At 41.5% G+C, this 21,459-nt stretch overlaps 1 protein-coding gene across 1 annotated transcript in view; it reads left to right on the forward strand.

Moving 5' to 3' along the window:
- Nucleotides 1-15,129, forward strand: part of ephb2b (eph receptor B2b) — a 101,315-nt gene extending 86,186 nt beyond the window's left edge. The window contains exons 9-17 of the mRNA XM_054617772.1: nt 1,876-1,984; nt 3,236-3,300; nt 4,981-5,103; nt 5,297-5,544; nt 10,281-10,496; nt 10,861-11,010; nt 12,804-12,997; nt 13,866-14,021; nt 15,021-15,129. Coding sequence (XP_054473747.1) covers nt 1,876-1,984; nt 3,236-3,300; nt 4,981-5,103; nt 5,297-5,544; nt 10,281-10,496; nt 10,861-11,010; nt 12,804-12,997; nt 13,866-14,021; nt 15,021-15,129 — 1,370 coding nt within the window. The remainder of the gene's footprint in view (nt 1-1,875; nt 1,985-3,235; nt 3,301-4,980; nt 5,104-5,296; nt 5,545-10,280; nt 10,497-10,860; nt 11,011-12,803; nt 12,998-13,865; nt 14,022-15,020) is intronic.
- Nucleotides 15,130-21,459: the final 6,330 nt, after the last annotated feature.

Genomic DNA, 21,459 nt, shown 5'->3' on the forward strand with positions numbered 1-21,459 from the left:
AGTCATGTAGGTTAATGTTAGAGCCAAGGTCTGGGTTTTCCCCCTCTGAACATCTCATTTCCTTCAGCCTGCAGCGCCCAGGGCCATCATTAGCCCGAACCTTCATACCAACATCCCTGATGCTGCCACATGCACAGATCCCAGCACTAAAGATAAATCAAAACTGACTCACAGCTGTAAATATTCAGTAAACCCAGGGTAAATCAGGCTCAGTGTTTTCAGTTTTTGCCGAATTTTTTTAATTTTTTTAAAGAAAAGTAGATCACTCCAAAGGGATTTTCACCTGGATTTTATGTGACCATGCAGCCAAAATGTTTCCTGCTGAAAGAAGACACTGATTACCATAGTTTTAAGTAAACAATGCACTTTTGTGATGAGCACAGATTTGAAAATTCTTAAACTACGGAAAGAAAAAGTTACCACAAAGGAAAGATGAGTCTTTTTCGTAAAATGAAAAAAAGGCTTAAACCAGTGTTTCCGAAACTTTCCTTCTGGCTATCCATTTTGTTAATTTTTACTGCCATTCAACATATTATTTTATTATCTTGAATAGTTGAACCAGCAATTTTGATAATATGTATGTTTGATAAATCACAACTTTGAAAACATATACAAATGTTAAATTCCTTTTTAAATGAGACCAAATAAATTAAATTGAATACAATTATTATTCTTTTTTCCTCTCATCAGTAAACCAAACAGAATGTACTCTAGCCTTTCATATTAGATTCAGTGTTATAGTAGGCCTCAAATATCAGAATAATACAAACATTCAGGCTCCCTCATTTGGCTTAAAGGTCTACAGCAGATATATATGTTAAATAAAAGACCATGAAGTAAATTCTGCAAATGTATTTGGCGATCCTAATAAAATCCCCTGTGGAATGTTAAATTATTTGAATCTGATTACAGTATCAACTGGATTTTGTGTTTTTTACCCATTTTCCACTGTTACTCAAGACTCATAAATTCCCTTATTTCTTTTTAAGTACTTTGCTAGTGGTACCTCAAATTCATGCCTGCTGTATTTCAGGGTTATATATCCGATACAGATGTACAGGCGTATAATAAACCAACAGTCCTCAGCTGCTCTGGTTCAAGAATTGACTTTAACACCCTCTGTTTAGCATTCAAAAGCACTACATCAACATTTCACAAATGTTGTTAACACACCATTATGTAGTTAGAATGTAGTTAGTAAGAAAATATATTTATGTATTTGTCGAATACTAAAACTCATCCCGTGGGCACTTAAAGTGGATTCTGGTGCATAAACAAATAATGAATAACTTAGTAAAACACAGTTGTAATTATATATAAAATATCGTCAAACAAAACATATTACAACTAAAACCACATTAGTATTTTGAAACAGTAAATATTCATATCATGCTTATTTACATTACCCAGAAGCACATGAAACCACGGGGGGACCTCACTAACCCGTCTCTGGCTCAAATTGCTCAGTCGTGTGTCATTTGCAGCGCTCAAGAGAAGAGCCTGGCTCGGCGTCTGTGTGCCCATTCAGTAGCTGGATTCCTGCTCTTGGCTGCCCGATCGGCCTGGGTCTCACCCAAACATGCTCTCTCCGCTCGCTTCACACGCTTTCTGCCAGATGATTTGTCCATATCCGCGGCGTCTGAGCACATTCAGTGGGCTTTGGGGAAAAAAATAAATGTGCCATGCTGCCAGTCAAGATGCCAAGATGATCAGTGGTTCATCCAGCCGTATGTCTGTCTGTCACCCATTGCTCCCTCCATATGTAGAGGCTCAGATGCTTCCCCATATGTTTCAGCTTGTGACTCTGTGTGTGTGTGTGTGTGTGTGTGTGTGTGCATGGCACTTTGTTTATGTACGTGTTTCTTCTTTCTATAGCGGAATACAACACCAGTATTCAGGAGAAGCTACCTCTCATCATCGGCTCGGCAGCAGCTGGCCTGGTCTTCCTCATCGCTGTGGTCGTCATCATCATCGTCTGCAACCGGTGAGTCAGTCCTGTCCCAGTCTTTTTATAAACGAGCCTTTGAGCCAATAATGCAGCTGCACTAGCTGCTAAAGTGAATTCCTCTCCTTTTTTAGTTATTTTATTCAATGTAGTTATTTGAAGTCTGTTTGCTTGCTCTTTGGTATTCTTGTTTACAATTTGCAGATTTTACCTGCTTGAATGTGCATATTTAAAAAGTAAGTCTATTTCTATCCATCTTCCGAACATTGCTCCTGGAGCTGCGTGCAAGTCCATTGAGAGCATCGAGGAAAAAAAACAGAATCAAATTCCTCATATGTGTACATAATACTTGGCCAATATAGCAGATTCTTATTAAAACTGTACATGTTGCAGAGATGAAACCATCTGGTTTGGAAGATATTAATTCTTAATAAATTCCAGTCGTTCAGCAGAAGAAATAATATATAAAAGTCAACATTGCCAACATTAAAGTTCTGTAGTTGCTCCTGCTCAGCGGGTATCAAACATTTGTAACTCTGCCAAGGTTAGAGTTTCACTTCCCGCCGGAGCCAACACATATTGAGGCAGCATAGCTCCTGTACAGTGTTCTGATTCACAGAAGAGATTGTACAAGATGAATTTCTGACTATATATTCTGCTAGTAGATTCCCTCCAGTATATTTGTTTCTTGGACAATGACGGCTTAATGGCATAGGTTGTGCGCTGCATTGTGGGATCGTTTGGGAACATCGCCAGGGCCAAAATGAACGAGTGTGTGATTGAGAGTTGGGAGAGCCAGTCGGACAGTCAAAGAAATAAAAAGGTTCTAATGCACTCTTATGGCCCTTCCACAGAAGTTAAAAAGATATTTGAATCTGTCCTCATCAAGCTGCTCGCCAGTTCAAGCTTAGCTGACAAATAGTGTAGAATACTGATACCAATAACTCTCCCACAATGCATCACACAACCTATGTCATAATCCCATCTTAATTAAAACTGGTAATAATGACTTGCTCACGATCTTTAGCTACTTATAGTAAGAATTTGTGAGATGTAACAATCATTCTGAAACACTTCATGTGCACTGGAAAGGAAGAGGCAGGTTTGTGTTTTCTGACTGGCTACCTTTTCCAAAAGCAGAAAAAAGGCTTTTTCTATCTCTCCATGTGATGCTTGTCGGTGTATCTTCAGTGTAGGTAGACCCGGGGGCTGTTTGATCTGTGTTCCTGCCCCTCCCTGCTTTCTCTTTTTGAACCGGAGCTAGAGTTTCTTTGTCTTTCCCCCCAGGAGGCGTGGCTTTGACCGGGCTGATTCAGAATACACGGACAAACTGCAGCACTACACCAGCGGCCACAGTGAGTAAACCCACCACTCCCCTCCGCCTGCGTTCACCGCTGGCGCCTCCCCCCTCAGCATCACGCACACCTGTCTCCATAACTACCATCTCACACAGTCCTCTCCACCGCCGTCAGTCAGCCTCTCTGCTGCCTCACACACCTGTCTCCATGACTACCACCTTGCACGCTGGTGTCCTTGGCTACGGCCCAGCACAGCACCGCTTCATTTGCCCGTCCCCCACCCACCACCACCATCCCCACCACCACTTCTAGTAATCCTGCCTGTTGTCTGACTCTGCTCACTCGGAGCCTGGATTTAACCACATCAAAAAAAAACAATGTCAAGTGTGTGTTCTGTGCATCATCACATTTCATAGTCAACTACATCCATTGTGGTCGATATAGGTCAGTCGTCACTCCTGTTAACGCCATTAGCATGCTAATGCACACATGAGTCATTTGCCATTGTTAAAAGAAAAAATCCAAAGACTCTGTGAATGAATGGAATTCCTCAATGATTTTCTGTCAGCTTAGAGTTCAGTAGCGAGAGAGCTTAAATGACAATAATTCAGAAATGAATCAGAGAGAGAGCAGAGAAGTAATTTCATCGTGGCTCCGCCTAACATATTAAAGCTAATCCATCTTTCTCCTGCATGATTGGAAAAAAAACGCAGATCCCACCTCAAGTTTATGACCCCATCTTAATTTGTTTATTTGATTGCGTAATTACCACCTCGCTTCATCATTTTCATGTTAATTCCCTTCTTAAAAAAAAAAGGTAATAGCTTTCCCAGTATAATCCGACCACACTGTGCAGAGAAGTCCAGTCTGTGATAGAGTGAGAAGTGTGCCAGTATTTCACAGCTATTAGCAGAAGCCAACGTGTTCCTGTGCGCATCCTGTCCTCACACCAGTCTCAGTTCAGTTCTTCTGCCCCTATGTTTGGTGGTCTTTGCCATCATAGGAGGGTGGTCTGTCGAACAGCGCTGCGGCTTGGGTAGAGATTGTAGGGTTTTAGTACTGGGGAGGGGGGTTTGTCTGGTCAGATCCTCTCCATCTGTTCATCTCTGCAGCACGTTTCTTCAGCATTAGCGTGCCAGGTTTTTGAGACGGTGCGCATGCTCTTCTAGCTCTGCAGCAGACCGGGCATGTGTTTCATATCCATTGAAATAGCCTCAGGCCTGATGTGGAGGTGAGAGCCGAATAATCGGATTTAAAACTCAGGACACTTAAGTCCCAGAACACTTAAAGGCCACCTTAAGCCAATTTACCTGGCATCGGGGCTTAGGAGAGCCAATTTATTTCTTGGAGTGGAGCTGAGCGATGCTGATATAGGGTCCAGGATTCTCTCCTGAGTGTTAATGGCACTATGACTCACAGCAGACGATATATCTATATATATTAACGTGCCTTATCACGGCTAGGAAGACTGCAGGTTCCATGTCCTTGCTGGCTGAATAGATACGCACAGTAGCCACAAGGCACTAGTCACAACCTCCATTTGTAACCACACCACCTCCCTCCATCTTTCAACATTCATCATCTGAATGTCAAAAGAGAAATCACATAATTGTACAGTAATGTGTGAATGTGAATTGATTGTTAATGTGGCTGAATGCATCAGACTGTCGAGCCCATAGGAGTGTAAGCGTGGCCACAAAAAATCAAATATTACAGAGGCTCTTTCCTTTTTCCAAGTGACTCCAGGAATGAAGATATATATTGATCCGTTCACATATGAGGACCCCAACGAGGCTGTGAGGGAGTTTGCCAAGGAGATTGATATATCCTGTGTGAAGATTGAACAGGTCATTGGTGCAGGTAATGGAAAAATCTCACTGATACGTGGACGGAATATAACGCTGTAAAATAGCTCGGGACTTTGCATCGAGTTGATTTCCAAATACAAATGGGTCCCTAAAAACAGCTTACTGTTACTCACTCATATTGCTTTGAGTTTAATAGCACCATTGTTTTTTTTTCTTTTTCTCCCCACCATGTTACCGCTTCACAGGAGAGTTCGGAGAGGTGTGTAGCGGAAACCTGAAGATCCCAAGTAAAAGGGAGATGTTTGTGGCCATAAAAACCCTGAAGTCTGGCTACACTGACAAGCAAAGGCGGGACTTCCTCAGCGAGGCCAGCATCATGGGCCAGTTCGACCATCCCAACGTCATCCACCTGGAGGGCGTGGTCACCAAGAGCAGTCCTATCATGATCTTCACCGAGTTCATGGAGAACGGGTCTCTGGACTCCTTCCTCAGAGTGAGAAAGCAGATTTTTTGATTGTTTGTCCATTTCGTTTCTGTGTCTCACCTAGAACACGACCTATTGAAGAAAACATCTAATTGCATATTCTGCAATTAGATGTGAATTCTGCAATTTGCAGTGTTCTACTAACAAGATATGGTTATGCATAAACTCAAGGTAATTTGTTTTCTTCCATAGAGTCTGATACTGCTATTTAATTATGTTGCTTCAGTCAGAGAAACATCAACTTCTACATGAACTTGCCAAGTGCTTACTAAGAAAACTGACCAATTAAACATTTATTAAGATATTATATTAGTGGTTTATTTAAATCAGTTATATTGAGATAGAAGAGAAGATAATGTACGCTTCCCTCCTGTGAGTAGAAACTTTGTTTAGTAAAATATAACTGTTTAAAAGTAAAGATAAAAGTCAAGCTGACGAAGAGCTGCGTACATGCAGCATGGAGCTCCTGCTACTTTCAGGGGCTGTCGGAAACGGGGCTGTCGGAATAATAAGATATTATATTAGTGGTTTATTTAAATCAGTTATATTGAGACATTTTTATTCATTTGAATTATATTATTATTATAAAAGTTGCATAGTTGGTCATAATGACAAACTTGACTGTAGCTACTGCTGCTGTTGACAGCTCTGCACTGCAGCTGCTTCAGCTGATAACAATGTTAGCTTCACAATCAGACACAGAGGTCTTAATTCAGAGCTTTTAATGTGATGCATTTTTTAAAAAAGGGAAAAAAAGAAGACATTGATTAGAGGCAATCACCTCCGGCATGCAAAGAACAAATTATTCACCAGAAAACAGCCAAGATTTCTCTTTTTGTTGTTTCGCCAACTCACAGAATTAATATTTTCTCAACCGCAGCCGAGTAAATTTATTCCCAACAATTAGTTGCCATTCTAGCCAGTGAATTTATTAGTCTTCAGTTTCAGCTACATATTGTAAGACTGTTAATTATTTTGAGTTGTACTTGTTATAAAAAAAGATGAATCAATCAGACTGCGTAATACTCAACTTTAGTTGTTATGACAGCTGACTTTATGCATTGATTTATATCCTCATTGCACACAGACACATTCTTGCGTGTACACATATTTGTCCAGTAATTTGACACGGTTTATACACTCATGCACAATAATCCCACTTCAAGGAAACATTATTATTCACAGAGTCTTGTCAATCGTGAGTTCCTTAGGTATTCACCGTCTAAGAAGTCATGCTTCTCTATTAACACTCAGGTTGTCTGCTATCCCCTACTATTGATTTATTTCACGTTTTCTCTCTATATTTAATATTTTGTCCTTCATTTGCTCGTTAGAATCCAGGACTTATGATTCTCTGTGATGTCCCCCTTGTTTTTTCAGTCCATTACTGATTATGCAGGACTGTATAAGGATGCATATAGGGGACACACACTTATTTTCCACCCTGACAAGAAATATGCCGAGCTCAGAAGTTCATGGGATTTTTATTTTTCGTAATCTAACCAGAGAGGGATATTACAGAGAAGCGGCCATGCTCCCCCGTTTACGACCAGCATAAATAATTTTAATACTTTGCAAGACTTAATATGAGATGTCAGATGTATAAAAATGAATATGAAAAAAAATGAATCTGGCTACTAGATGAGATGTCACAAGGCCGTTTGCCATCCGTCTTGGGATGGGAAGTTTTTTTCTCTCTAATATAACTTTTTTCGTAAGCTTTCATGCTTGCTAATTGCTTTCTTCACATTTTTTGGGAAGGAGCAGAAAAAGCCCTCTGATTTATGGAAATTGGGGTTTATGTAGGATCTCTGGCAAAAAATAAAAGTCTATTTTAGTTGAACTTTAAATGATGTAATGGGAACTCACTATTTAATGTGAAAGGGGGAGTACTGTATGCCAGTGTGAGTGCAGCGAGAATGCCACGTGTGAGTGCAGTGAGAAGGCCACGTTATAAATGAACAGTCTGTGAATGTACAGTCCTGAATTATAACCAACACTCTTCAAAGGAGTACTAAACGGTTTTGCCAATTCTCTCTCTTTGGAGGGAATGTTTTATTTTCTAGGCCGAAAAAGCCATTGGCATTCCTGAAGTAAAAAAAAATAAATGTTATGCTGCATTATGCACCGTAGAACAATAGCACTGTAAATTAGAGGGTTGGTATTGTTTTTTGGCCACAGATGTAGTATACAGTAAATTATGTATGCGATGATTAAGAATATTCCATGTGAATTACTGTGATTGAAGGACTGAACAGCATCATTAAATCTCCTGAAAACAGTCTCTACCTCTTTAAACGATTTCCCCCGGTTTAATATCCACTGTGATCGTCAGTTTAAGCCCTCTGCTGCAAGCCTACATCAAAACCATCCTCGGGAAGAATACATGCAAGCTCCTGTCAGCACACAGCTCAGACTCGGTCTTTATTTGCATTCTGCCTCCGACCTCAGAGACACAACGCATCAGCTCTTTTTGGAATTTGATCTCGCGGTGAAGGGTGTTTGTGTATATGTAGGTGTTTGCTAAGCATATTTGACAGCACATTGTATTCAAAACAACGGGGAACCTCTGTGGCAACTCGCGGTGACAGTTTATGACAACAAATGCTGACAGTGTCAAAGCCTCGGAACATGGTTTGTGTCTTCTCTGAGGTGATTGGTGGGCGGTTGTTTAAAATGGTCACTGCAGTCTTTGCTGTCTTCCCTGCTGCCTCCTGCAGACAGACCTGCTGGGTACAAAGAGAATAGATCGATCTGAGCCGGACTGCTATCTGGAACCAACTACAAGCAGTGAAAGTAAAGAGAAATATAGCTGCAGGTTAAAACCCTGTTTGACTCAACAGAAGGAAGCAGTTCTATTTCCAAAATCAAAGCCTCAGGCAGCAGCAAGCAGCTTCACAACGCTGACCAAAGTCCCTTCAGCTGCTTTAATTCTGTCTTTAGGAGGAGTGAGACCAATCACAAACTTGCTTCATCATCACAATGTATGCAGCTTTTCACTAAATTCACACTCAAAATCCCACCAGTCGTATTTCTTGGCATTTGGGGACAAGTTGCAATTCTTTAATTTGGTGATGTTTGGACAAACCGATTTGTGGTGCACAAGTTTGGAACTAGTGACGCCCCATATTGAGCAATTTCAAAATAGTGTTATACACGTGGTTCAACATTGTCATGAAACATATCCTGCGAGTTTTGTATTGATTGGACAAACAATATACGTTTTATAGCCTAATCAGTGTTGTGCCTCGCTTTTTTTCTTGCATTTGTTGTGCCCCCAGTGGTTTTGAATTAAACTCTCAGGGTATTTTTTTTGGGTGATAATTGGCCCAATGGTTGTATGATTTGCCATATAGATAAGCTGTGAACAAGCTTTTCATGACTTTTGATAAGTGTTTTTTGTTGTTAATTGCAGCGCCACCATGTTGCTAAGTGGAGTCATATTTCTTGGCGAGAACCTGCACATTATTTCCAGTTATTGGGCCAAGTTTCATGTCTGTAGCTCGTTCCAGCTCGTGGGAATTTGAGCTGTTGTGGCACACAACAAATAATAACAAACCAACGCATAAGCAATAGGGTTCTGCTCCTTCGGGGCTTGAACCCGAACCAAAGTCCGCCTTTGAGATAAAACGTTATTTACATATAAATAAATAATGCTACACCTTTGTTCACACAGCTCTACAAATTCATGGTTATTTTTTCCACTTAACTTGACCTAAAAGACTTTGGAGGGATCTTTCCAATTAAAATAAATGCAAACACAGCACAGGGATTACTCTAGGTTACAATGTCTGTTTGCAAGAAAGTTTACATGAATAATGCATTCTGCTTAATTGCTGTGTAACACGAGGAGCAGCAGCCTGACGTGAGGAGAAGCGTGCGCTCCGTTAATGAGCATCAGAGTGTTTGAAATAGAAAAATAGGCTAGTGGAGCGGTCGTGCAGGCCGTTCACGCGTGCGTCTGTGCTCGGGGCGCTGCTCGCCTGCCCTTCCCACTCCAGGGCCCCGTTCTCTGGAATCTCGTGTGCTCCTGGCGTCGTGGTGGGTGGTGGGGAGAGTGCAGGTGTGCACAGTTGGGAGGCACAGCTGCGCCACCGCTCCAGACGCTCCCCATGCATGGGGTAAAGCCCTCACCAAACCGTGGAGGGGAACAGCTGTAGACAGCCAGCCCAGACCCGGCTTAGTCCTGGTGAGGCCTTTTTGAGCCCAACCCAAACCTGGCTGTTAGTGTCCGGCTGGGCCTCTTCACAGAAACTAATACTACAAAGTAACTTTTCTGCATCAGCCACACACAGGGTTGGGTTACAAGTAGACATGTGTAAAAAGAAATAATTGGAATTTGACGAAAAGCAGTCAAATGGGAATCATCTTGTGTCTTAATAATGGCACCTTTTGTTAATAGGGTCTGCATAGAGTTCTAAAGAATAATTGAAGAAAGAAAATCCTCAAATTTGATTGAGTGAAACAAAGAAAGTATTTGTCTTAAAGCCACTGTGTGAAGTATTTGTATCATGTTGAAATTCAAACGCCATATTTCCTTTATTGAGACAACGCCCGTCTGTGTTGCTTTAAGCCCCTACACTAATGCAGAAAACTATAACTAACTATAAAGCCCACCATGTTTGTGTGCTTGACTTAAATTACAATATTAAAATGAATGCACATATTTTTCAAGTGATCCAGAATTTCTAGTAGCGCCGCCTCTTTAATAAAAGATATTGTAACCCAATATGTCTGTTTCACAGCAAAACGACGGGCAGTTCACGGTGATCCAGCTCGTCGGCATGCTGCGCGGCATCGCCTCGGGCATGAAGTACCTGGCCGACATGAACTACGTGCACCGCGACCTCGCTGCCCGAAACATCCTGGTCAACAGCAACCTGGTGTGCAAGGTGTCCGACTTTGGTCTCTCGCGCTTCCTGGAGGATGACACATCGGACCCCACCTACACTAGCGCTCTGGTGAGAAACAATCAAGTCTCCACTGGTCAAACAGCCTTCTAGAATAGGTTTTTTTAATTATGTTGTGAATGATGAACCCTGATTGAGAATCCTATTTATCCAGTGCCAAATTCTGATGCACACCACAGTTCTCTCCCTATCCATACGAACATCATCCCTCCACCTGTCCTTCCCTTCCTCCTCCTCCAGTATTTCATGTACCACACTTTACTCCCACGGGGTTTTGTCATATCCGCCTCCCAGTTTGGATTACCGTCAGCATTGTTGCCCTGAACGCCGTCTCTCTCCGGAGCCGGGACACTGTGACGGTCGGGTTTCGGTCTCGCTTTCTGCTCTTGACGTTGTGCTCTTTTGTGTTTCGCAGGGAGGGAAGATTCCTATCCGATGGACTGCACCCGAAGCTATCCAGTACAGGAAGTTCACCTCGGCCAGTGATGTGTGGAGCTACGGGATCGTCATGTGGGAAGTCATGTCGTACGGAGAGAGGCCTTACTGGGACATGACCAATCAAGACGTGAGTATTTAACTTGCCTTAAGTCAATTTGTTTTTTAAATTGCTGTTGATTCTTTAGTTTAAACCCCCCCCCACTAAACATTTTTTGAAACAAGGCCTCAGTACACACACACACATCATCTGCTTGCTGAGTTTCATTACAGCCTGAGACTCCTCAGAGATACGGTTTGTCATTGTATCTGCTTTCCCGCAGCTAAACAGCAGCTTTCACTCATGGGTTTTATATGAAAATTCCCCCACACTCACCAGAGACATAATCAGATCATTTGAAATGCACGGCAGTGCTCAGTGGACAATTTCTGCTCTTGACTTGAGCCTCCATTTCCTATCTCCCTCTGGGTAGCGCAGGAGAGAGCAAATTATGGGGAGAGAGATAATGAAAATAGTTTCAAATTGAAAGTGAGAACACTAATGTGCTGAGAGGGTCTGAGGACCTCAACGGTTATCTTATTAGCAGCTCCAGATAGTGTTTCTGCTCCATCGGGGTCCCACGTTCTTAGGTCTCATGAATGAGATTAATCTTATTCTGAATGGAGCTCCTTTAATGGCCCCGGTAATGAGCAGGGGATTGTGCGTCCTCCTCACAAGTGTCCTCCGGGGTTGTTTCACTCCGTTAACCGTGCACCACCTCTATGTTCCCCCTGACCAACAACATCACCGGCCCAAGCCAGACGAATTTTTAATGTGGCTTTGCAGAGAGAGAGAGAGAGCATTAAATACTTTGCGAAGGCCAGGAATGAGGTCACATCTGGCAGGAATGTGAAGTTGGTGGAATAAGGTTTATGTTCTTAATGGCCTTACTGGTGTTTAACAACTCCACACAGGGAGAACTAACGTGGTGATTTGTGCACAAATAGATGTAGTTATGCATTTATATGTGTTTGAGTAATAACTTTAATTTAAGAGTTTGCACTGTAAGTCGGTAACACACAGTAATGACTAAAGCAGTTGTTTTCACCACACAGTGAGAGGAACAGATGCTCTTGTTATAAGTTCATCAGAAGACCATTCACTTAAATTGGGGGTATAATCCTAAAACTCTATCACAGCATGTTTATTATATACCAATAACTTCTATAAAGAAGAGAGGATGTTTATCTATTGGACCGTTTCAGTGGTGGATAGAAACAAATTTATTCTGTATATACGTACGTAGTTTGAGGTAACTGTACTTTACTTCAGTATTTAAATTTTATTTTATGTTACTTTTACCTCTACTTGACTACATTTCAGAGGGTAATGTAACACTTTTTTTTCTGACAGCTTCAGCAAGTCATTTTTCAGGTTAAGATTATGAAGTCATTTTTAGTTTGTGACTCATCTGAAATGTGATAAGTGGCCTCAAGTAGATACTTTATAACGTCTGTGAGTTGTTAGCAGTTCCACCCTCTAAACTTCTCACAGTTCCATTTTTATAAAGTAAACTTTTTTCTTTCCTTACACATAAATCATCTCCCGACCCCTCCAAACTATCTTGTGACCTTTTGGAACAGTCTTACTGAATATGAAAGTAGATATTAATAGCTCCACCTCACCAGCTACAACAGAAAAAAATGCTACTTATGCATTGATACATCACAATTAACAATGAACCTTTGGTTGCAAATGCTTTTGTACTTTTTACTTAAGTAGTATTTATACTGTCAGACTGTCTTTGTACTTTTACTGAAGTAAAGAATGAGTACTTTTTCCTCCACTGGATCGTACTCTCTCTCTCTCTCCTCTCCATCAATGGATCTCCTCGTTGTGGAGCCTCGTAGCAAACCGTCAGAGATCTCTGTCTCCCCCTGCAGGTCATCAACGCCATCGAGCAGGACTACCGGCTGCCTCCACCCATGGACTGTCCCAGCGCGCTGCACCAGCTCATGCTGGACTGCTGGCAAAAGGACCGCAACAACCGGCCCAAGTTCAGTCAGATCGTCAACAACCTGGACAAGATGATCCGCAATCCCAACACGCTGAAGGCCATGACCCCGTTATCTTCAGGGTGAGCGCAAGTTAGGCTGTTGATCAAATTTGTCTTATGTGATTGACTTTGTCTGTCAGTCTCACTCGTAGTCACAACATATGGTTCAGGCTAGTGTTAAAAAAAAAAGAAGTGTGTTCTTCATTATTCCCCTGCACTGCATTTCACTCCCTGTGTGAGATCTGCATGTGTGTTTTATCTGGTCTCTGCAGGCCTCTGGTTTTAGCATCATTTCACATTGATGTGGATAACATCTTGAACAATATAATGCATCTAATCTTCCCTTAATGTAAAGCCTTTCCTCTTCCTCACAGGAAATTCATGCTCCTGCCAAAGTGTCATCCATGGCACAGTTGCTTCTTTTTTTTTTTTTCAGAGCACAGTGTCTCTTGTTTCTCGTGGCGCCGAGCGGTTATGTAAATTAAAGCCTTTCGGCTTTGATAGATCAAATCCTTTCCACGAATGCTTCAGGCAAAACCTGGATTGAAGCATTTTCTGTTTCTCAAAACAAAACATTTTGAAGCGTTTTCTGCTCTGGGTGTTAGTTTCCTCTGAGAGCGAAGGGTTTACTGATCTCCATTATCCCCCGTCCGTCTGTACTTTCATTTGTGGTGCCGTGCAGGACCGAGAGCCAGATTTTCCACAGACACTGAGGGGATATATTGGCTCCTAAAAGCCTATCACTTCATTTGGAAAGTACACTTTATGAGGAATCAGTTTGGAAAATATTGGTTCATGGATAAGGCCAGTGGGATTCTGCGAGTTCTGCACTTAATGTAATAATTCATGTTTGAATCACATGCAGGTGGTCTGGGCTGTCTACGACTTTAAAACCTGCCATTCCGTATTATCATTATTCTTAACGGCTCCTTCTTGTATCCCCCATCAGCGTTCACCTCCCCCTCCTGGACCGCAGCATCCCAGACTTCTCCAGCTTCAGCACTGTGGACGAGTGGCTGGATGCCATCAAGATGGGCCAGTACAAAGACAATTTTGCCAGCGCTGACTATTCCACATTCGACGTGGTGTCCCAGATGACCATGGAGTAAGTGCTGATGACTCCCGTTCTGGCTCTAATAACCGCGAGGGAAACTATCCTGTGGTGGTTTGCAGAGTCTCGTTTATATCCCTAAAAACCTGAACGAGCACCAGACTCAGCCTCTGGCCCGTTATAAAAGACGCTAGCTGCACTGCATGTAATTAGCAGATCGTAACGCTGCAGTTGGAAGCCTGAGCAGCGGGCACAATAGCTCAAAGCCATAACATTGCCCTTTATTCTCCGCCATGTGTTCAGCAGGCGTCTCTTTGACCTTGGTTTAAGGATTGAGAGGAAACATCATAATATGGGGTTGGTTATCTTAAAAAAAAAAGAAAAGCTAGGAGAAAAGAAAAAATCCTCCTTAAACACGAGATATAATCTTGTTAAGGATGCCACCTGTAGAGAAACAGATACAAATCATTTCCTGTCTATGGATAAAAGCGTCACGAGCCAGAGATTAACCCGCAGAGATGAGGAGCTTCAATTCTAAGAACAAAACAGATTGTAATGTGTAATCCAATAAGCGTGATTACTGCTGAGAGTCAGAATCCAGAGAACAATGGATAAGAAAGCCAATGCCAATGCCTTTATACAGAGAGGAACTTGCTTTTTATTTTTAAGTTGCGTCTACAATACACTTGACTCAAAGAGATGCTGTGATTTTGTAATTCTTTGCATTTGTTCTGGTGGTGTTAGATGGGAGGGGTTTACTGCATGAGTCAGACGTCAGAAAAAAATACACTGAACCGGTTATATCAACATTTTTCTTGGATTATAAAAGCTTCCTGGCCTCAAAGATGGATGAACACGCAGCTGTTTCCTGCCCGTTACTGTTGCTGTCATCTCGATTTTTCAGCTGTTCTCTGCTAGCCTTCTAGTCGTGCCTTCTGCTGCGACATGATGTTGTTGATAGATAGAATGCATAGATACTATACAGTAGATATATTCGGCAGGGGTGTTTATAGTCCGGGGTAACACAATCCTGACATCTGTCTCTCCTCACAGAGACATCCTGAGGGTTGGTGTGACGTTAGCGGGCCATCAAAAGAAGATCCTCAACAGCGTCCAGATGATGCGGGCACAGATGAACCAGATCCAGTCAGTGGAGGTCTGACCCTCCCGGAGCAGAGGGGGGAGGGGGGAGGGAAGGGCGGTCTGGATGCAGAGGATGGAGTGGATGTTTTTTTCTTTTGGTTTTTTTTTTTCCTCGCGTTATAGTGTATCTGGTCTTCCAACCAGACCACCATTACTCCCCCCACCCCACCACCCACCCACCCCGCTCCCCTCTCCACTTCCCTCCGTCCTCTTGTCCCATCCCCGCCACTCTCCACTCTCCCTCCCTGCATCTTTTGGGATCAGCTTGTGGAGAGTTGTGGAAACTAAAAGTCCAAGTGATGAGGCATCAGAGGGACGCAGCCGACCCATCCATGGAGTCAGAAACATGGGAAGTGACCAGCAACACTTTTTTTTTTTTTTCAATCTTCCACCGAATTTTTATTTGACATTGAATTTTTTTTTTTTTTTGGGGGGGGTTTGTTTCTTCTGATAACTTTGTAAAGAATTTTTTAAAGGAAAAAAAAAAGAAAACCGAGAAAATGCAAGGAGTTTATCTAAATTTATAGATGATATAAGCTTGTACACTAGACGAACTGAGTAGGAAAGCTACCCTTTAAAAGGGCAACAAAAAAAAAACAAGGAAGAGTTGAGGAGGCCATCCTCAACAAGGTGTGGATGTTGTCTTTGAATATTTTTAATTTTGGACTTCATGAGGAAACAGAGCTCTCTGCAGCCCTCTGAAAGGCGATCCAGAGAGGAGAGTGAGAGACCAGACGCTCTCCCAACTGTTTCCCCCAGGAGAGAAAAGAGATCTAAAAAAAACAAAACATGAAATGGACATTTTGGCATAGACTGATGTCAAAACCACATCCATTCAGACTGACAATTCACACAGAGAAATCAACACTCAAGAAAAAGAAAGAAAAAAAAAAACTTTTGTTTTTCATTGCAAGTAATTTTCTATATTGTGTGAAATTTTTGTGATGAAGAATTCCGTCTCACCATGCTTCCTCTCACTATAGACAAAAAGACAAGTTTGTTTCTTTTTTTCTTCCACAGTGAAGTATTCACAGCCTGCCAAATAGAACTCCTCCCCCTTTTTTTGCACCCCAGTCATCGATCCTGTACTGTACATATCAGATGCACTTGACCTGCCATTACAAGATGAAACAGAAACAGTCGTAACGGATCAGTTCGGGGAGCAGAAGAACTGACCACAGGGAGGATTTAAGTTGTTTTCAACATCACTTTCTTTACTTTCTTTAGTGAAAAAATAGCTTGTGGAGAGAGGAAGAAAAAAAATACAACATCCTACAAAGATTCACACAAAAAGAAACAGGTTCTACTGTTTACATCAGAGTCCACATACAGTACGTCCTGTTATAGCTTCCTCCTTCATCTCCAACGGCGACCGTGAATACGTGCACACGTCCCACACACACACACACGTACCCACGTGCACAAAGAAGCGGTCGGGACTCGTGTTTGATAGCATGCTGAGTGAGTGGTTAATTTCACAGTGCTTTGATTTGCTGCAGTTACTAGAACTCTGTTTGGTAGGAGCTTGGATTTGACACACTTTACAGAGTGTAATGTGGCTGCGTTATATTCCGCATTTCTTCTTCTTCTTCTTCTTCTTCCAGTTTTCCTTTTGAAAAAAGACATTTTTACGTTTAAAGTATTAAAGTTTTGATACCACATGCAGTCATGAATAGACTTTACAATCAGGCTTTTGTTGAATTAAGAAAACAAAAAATGCAACGTGTTATATTTTTGCAATTTCTTGTATGGATATTATTGAGTTGTTATTATTATTACTTTTAGTGGGTTTTATTTTTTTTTTCTGCACTGAGTCTATTGTTTGACTCCAACAAACACTCTGGATCTTCCATCAATGCTTAGACATTTATTTTGAAACATGAATCATGTTGGTGCACAAAACCATGTAGATAAACAGCATTTCCCTGTGACTGGTTTTGATTTCATTTTACAGACGTTATAACACATTTATGATATGTCCGATTCTGTCTCCCGAGTACACAGCTGTCAATCATTGTTTTACGTCGTCATTGGTTACCTGGCGTAAAGGGTCATGCGTAAAGATGGGAGTCTGTTGCAATGCTGTGATTCCCTGGAGACAGTGAAGCAGGCGTGGGTTTATGTACACAGCCATTAAATGATATCAGCAGTGCAGAGCTCCTACTGGGCTCCGCTCCGAGACCTGACAGCCAGACATGGACGTCCAGCTGTGAACTATCGGTCAGATGTGTCCGGTCGCAGCGGGGAGGCCGCGCCCCTGAATCACAGCCGCTCTGTCCAGGCACTGATTCTCCCTCTCTCTCTCTCTCTCCCCCTCTCTCTGATCACATTAATGCCTGTCGGCCACCTGTCTGCCGCTCCCACTGATCTCCACACAGCCGGCTTTCAGCAGTTGTCTGGTTTTGTCTCTGCGACTTTATAAGCATCAGCAGCAGCAGGCCGGACTGACAGTCATCAGTGGGGCAGTTGTGTCTTGTCTTGTCCTGATGCTGCACGGCACTGAAGTATGTGGAAAAGAAGAAAAAAAAAAAGAATAAGACTGGACAATGCTTCCATGTACGCTTGAACCAAATCCTCAGACTTGACCTGAGTTTGTTTGTGGCGTCCCAGCGGACAGCTTTATCTCAAAAGCCCTGGTGGAAGAAGGTGAGAAACCTCAGTGACTGCATCCATGTCGATTTTTCCCCGGCCTTCTAGAGAATTCAAGGACATAAGTGGAGGGATTTTTTATTCTCTTTCTGCCCCACAGCCCTCTCCTTGGTCATATCCATCCCTAGTGCAACACACAATAATGAATATTTCCCTGGAAGCTTTTTTAACATTTGAAACTAGGAGGAGGACAATCACGAGCTGTTAGTCATCGTGGAGAGAAGCCAGTGAGAAGTGACGCTGTGACCTAAATGCCACTGATGCCAACATGCAGTTTTGCTTTATAAACTGGAGCTTAAGACTGTCTTCCTTTTTCCATTTCTCAATACTTAACAGCTCATCAGTTTTATTTTGTGAGGCAGAGGGCTGCACCTCTTCTCACGGTACGGCAAAAAAAAAAAAGAAACTCCACCGTCAGGAAAATCGTTTAATGTTGTTCGAGAAATGAATCTAATGTATACACAAGGCTGGTGAGTTCCTGCTCCGGACCCATTAAAGCTCATTCGGATGCTCGTCCACGGACTCTGCCAGGACGCTGGGTTATTAATCAAGCAATTATCCTTGAACTTTGCTTCAAGGAACTACTTTAAAACAGGGCGGCCATGCTTACTGCTAGACATAAAATAGTGCTGAAGTTGACTTTACGTTGCATACTGCCAGTACTTTCTTGCCGCTTAGAGGATACGGTTTGTTGAACTCCTTCTGAAGGGTGGGTTTTTTTTTTTTTTTTTTTCAGTTTTATCTGAAGGAGTTTTAAGAAAACCTTTTGATTGAATGTGGAGTGTTTGAGAGCACTGCATTAAGTATTTATGTATCTTTATTATTTTGATGGCTCAAAGAAAAAGACATAGTTCAAGCTGAGCAATGAAAGTGGAAGAAGACATTGACGCATTTATGTCAAGTGTTTCAAGTGGTACTGACGTGTTTTTCAACAGCAGGTTGGCTGATTTCTTTACACCAAAGCAAAAGCTGTGAAAAAACTCCCTGATGTCCAAAATGTAAAGAAGCCAAATTACTATCATCTGGTTCAGTTTATATGGAGGGCATATTTCTAAAAGAAATTTGACTCGATATGGTGACTATTCTTTTGTCGCCTCTGTGAAATCAGACGAAATATTTCATTCAACTTAAATTATTGTCCATTACTGTAAATGGCTTTCACAGTAAGGAACTGAACATTGGATGACTGGGAAATTTAAAATCCACTGTATGTCAACTATGTATATACAGAAAGGTATTTGTGCCCTTTATGTTACATTCACTTGCTCATTTCCCTTTAAATGCAGTTGTTTTCTACTGTTTGCTTTCTAGAAACAATATGTATAATTTAACTTTTCTGATGTAGTTTTATTGTCAATTTTTTAAAATCGCCAAAATCTGCCATCCACACATGCTGATTCCAGCTAGTCTAGTTAAAGAAATAAATAAAGTTTTTAAAGTTTTCCTCTGGACATTGAAGCAGACGCAGTGTGGTCGCGACGCTCGTGGGGGTTTCGCACAGTGTCTGCCAACTGCAACTTTCAGCATAAAAACATATACTGTTCTCTCTCCTCTTACATCTGTGAAGCAAAGTGAAAACCACTCAGTCCTGCCCTCACCGTGTGCCAATTTTTGAAGGACGGAGGAAAAACCGTTAAGTCTCAGTGTTGCTGTTACATGATAAAGTGCATAAACACTAGTCGTGCCAGTTTGTGCCCACCGGGCTGCGTTTGAACGCCGCCCAACTACAGCACGGTCAGAGCGAGAGGTCGGCCTCCTGCTGTGGGCCGACAGAAAATGGCTCCTGTTCTTAAATGGGGCCCTGCACGAAGCGCCACAGCGCCCTCTGCAGCTGTGGTGGTCAGATGGAGCTCGTTGGGTTGATATTTTCAGGTGCAGAGTGTGTGTGTGAATGCTGCAGCAGGCTGAGCTCCAGTGTTCAGGCTGCTGATGGACAAACACTGGCTGCTGCTGCTGCTGCTGCTGCTCAGAACCAGCCCGTCTTTCCCTCTGTTGGACAAACTTTCGGACCACTACGCCACCTGTTTTCCCCTACATTACCCTGTGTCCCCCACCCCCTCTGTTGTTCCGTCCCTGTCCCCATGAACACCCCCTCCCACTACCACTCTGGCTGTTGGCAAGTACAGGACGGGGATCTCCACGTGTTCCCCGGTCCTCTGAGGCCCACGTTGTAAAACCAGTGCCGGTTCAGACCACTGTGACTGATGTGGGAGATCCTGTATTTCTGTATAAATGTATATTGACTGTAACCCTGTGAATGATGTAACAATTTCATTATTTGTAATATTGTCATTGGTTTATTTTCTAAAAATGGAAAGCCCAACTTGACTCTCCTCAATAAAAAATAAGATCTGTTATAAAACAGTGACGAATGGTCTATTTATTCGTTGTAAATCTAAACTATAACATTGTGTTGTTTATTTTTTATTCTTAATTTTATGATGATAGTGCAGCAACTGTTTAAAGTTCAGCGCAATTCAAATATTGTTTGTTTTTAAAGATTTTTTTATTGTAGGCATAGAACCAAAACAGTTGTTGGACCTAACTGACATTTTAATTTCAAGTAAATGTGACTTTTAATAAATGCTGTTAATAACTGTTGAATTAGGTTGAACATATTTTGTAATTTTATTTGAATTACCTGAAGATGATCATGTGACTAATAATTGGGATTTTTTTTATTTATTATAAGTGGTAAAATGCAAGTAAATGTGACATTATTTTTAGAAAAAGCCAATATGCAAAAACTGCAAACTTGGTCTTTTTTAAATTGTGTAAAGTGTTGACTGCTTTACTATTTTAATGAGGATATTTTAAAATGCATAATTTTTTGCTGAAACTGCCTTTTAAATGTGCAGTTATTGCAAAACAGAACATTACTCATTGAACTCTCTCCACAGAGAAACGGCTAACGCAAGTGAGCTTTACTGCATCCAAGCTAGCTGGTTAGCCTTAGTTAAAGTTAAAACTAAGTTTTTAACTCATTTGTTGTTTTTGCCTAGTTATTATCTGCAAATGTACATTTTATAGAACAGAAATCTTGCTAAAAAAATCATTCTAGATAATAGCTAAATGTGTATTGTGGCCAAATCAAATCAAGACGGAGTGAAAAACAGCTTAGCTTCTAAAGCGAACAGGCTACTGACTAGCTGCCATTTCAGCTTTTGACTCTCTTGGGATTTATGCATTTTGGTGTGGTTAAAACTTTATTTCACATTTAAAAATGTATTAAATTGTGAACACTGTATCTTATCTATATAATAATATAATTTTAAATAATAAAAGAATAAATAAAATATTAATTTGCCCTTAACTACATACTGTAAATTATAAAAAAAAAAACTTATTTAAAATAACTAGTTGAAGAAAGCTGAAAGAACACTTTCTGTTTGTGGATGCATTTTCCCTTGTATTTTCTGAGGATTCTAAAGAGAAGTGCAGTATCGGTTTTAAAATATTGGCTATAATAATAATCAGCTTTTAAAGGCGTAAAATGAAGGCAACTGTAGTTTGACAACCTGGAAACTTTAAACCCATTTTTCTCAAGTTGACTGCTTCAGTGGTTATTGCTCTCTTGCAGAGCAGCATTACCTATGCTTGGTGAGATTCCTATAATTTTAAAATACCCAACTTCCAGTAGTAACATGTGTTATGGCTCCCCTACTCCCCCTAGACGTAGCAAGCTAACATCCTGGAGCCG

The sequence above is a fragment of the Anoplopoma fimbria genome, chromosome 17, assembly GCF_027596085.1.
Source record: "Anoplopoma fimbria isolate UVic2021 breed Golden Eagle Sablefish chromosome 17, Afim_UVic_2022, whole genome shotgun sequence".
NCBI classification, from domain to species: domain Eukaryota; kingdom Metazoa; phylum Chordata; class Actinopteri; order Perciformes; family Anoplopomatidae; genus Anoplopoma; species Anoplopoma fimbria.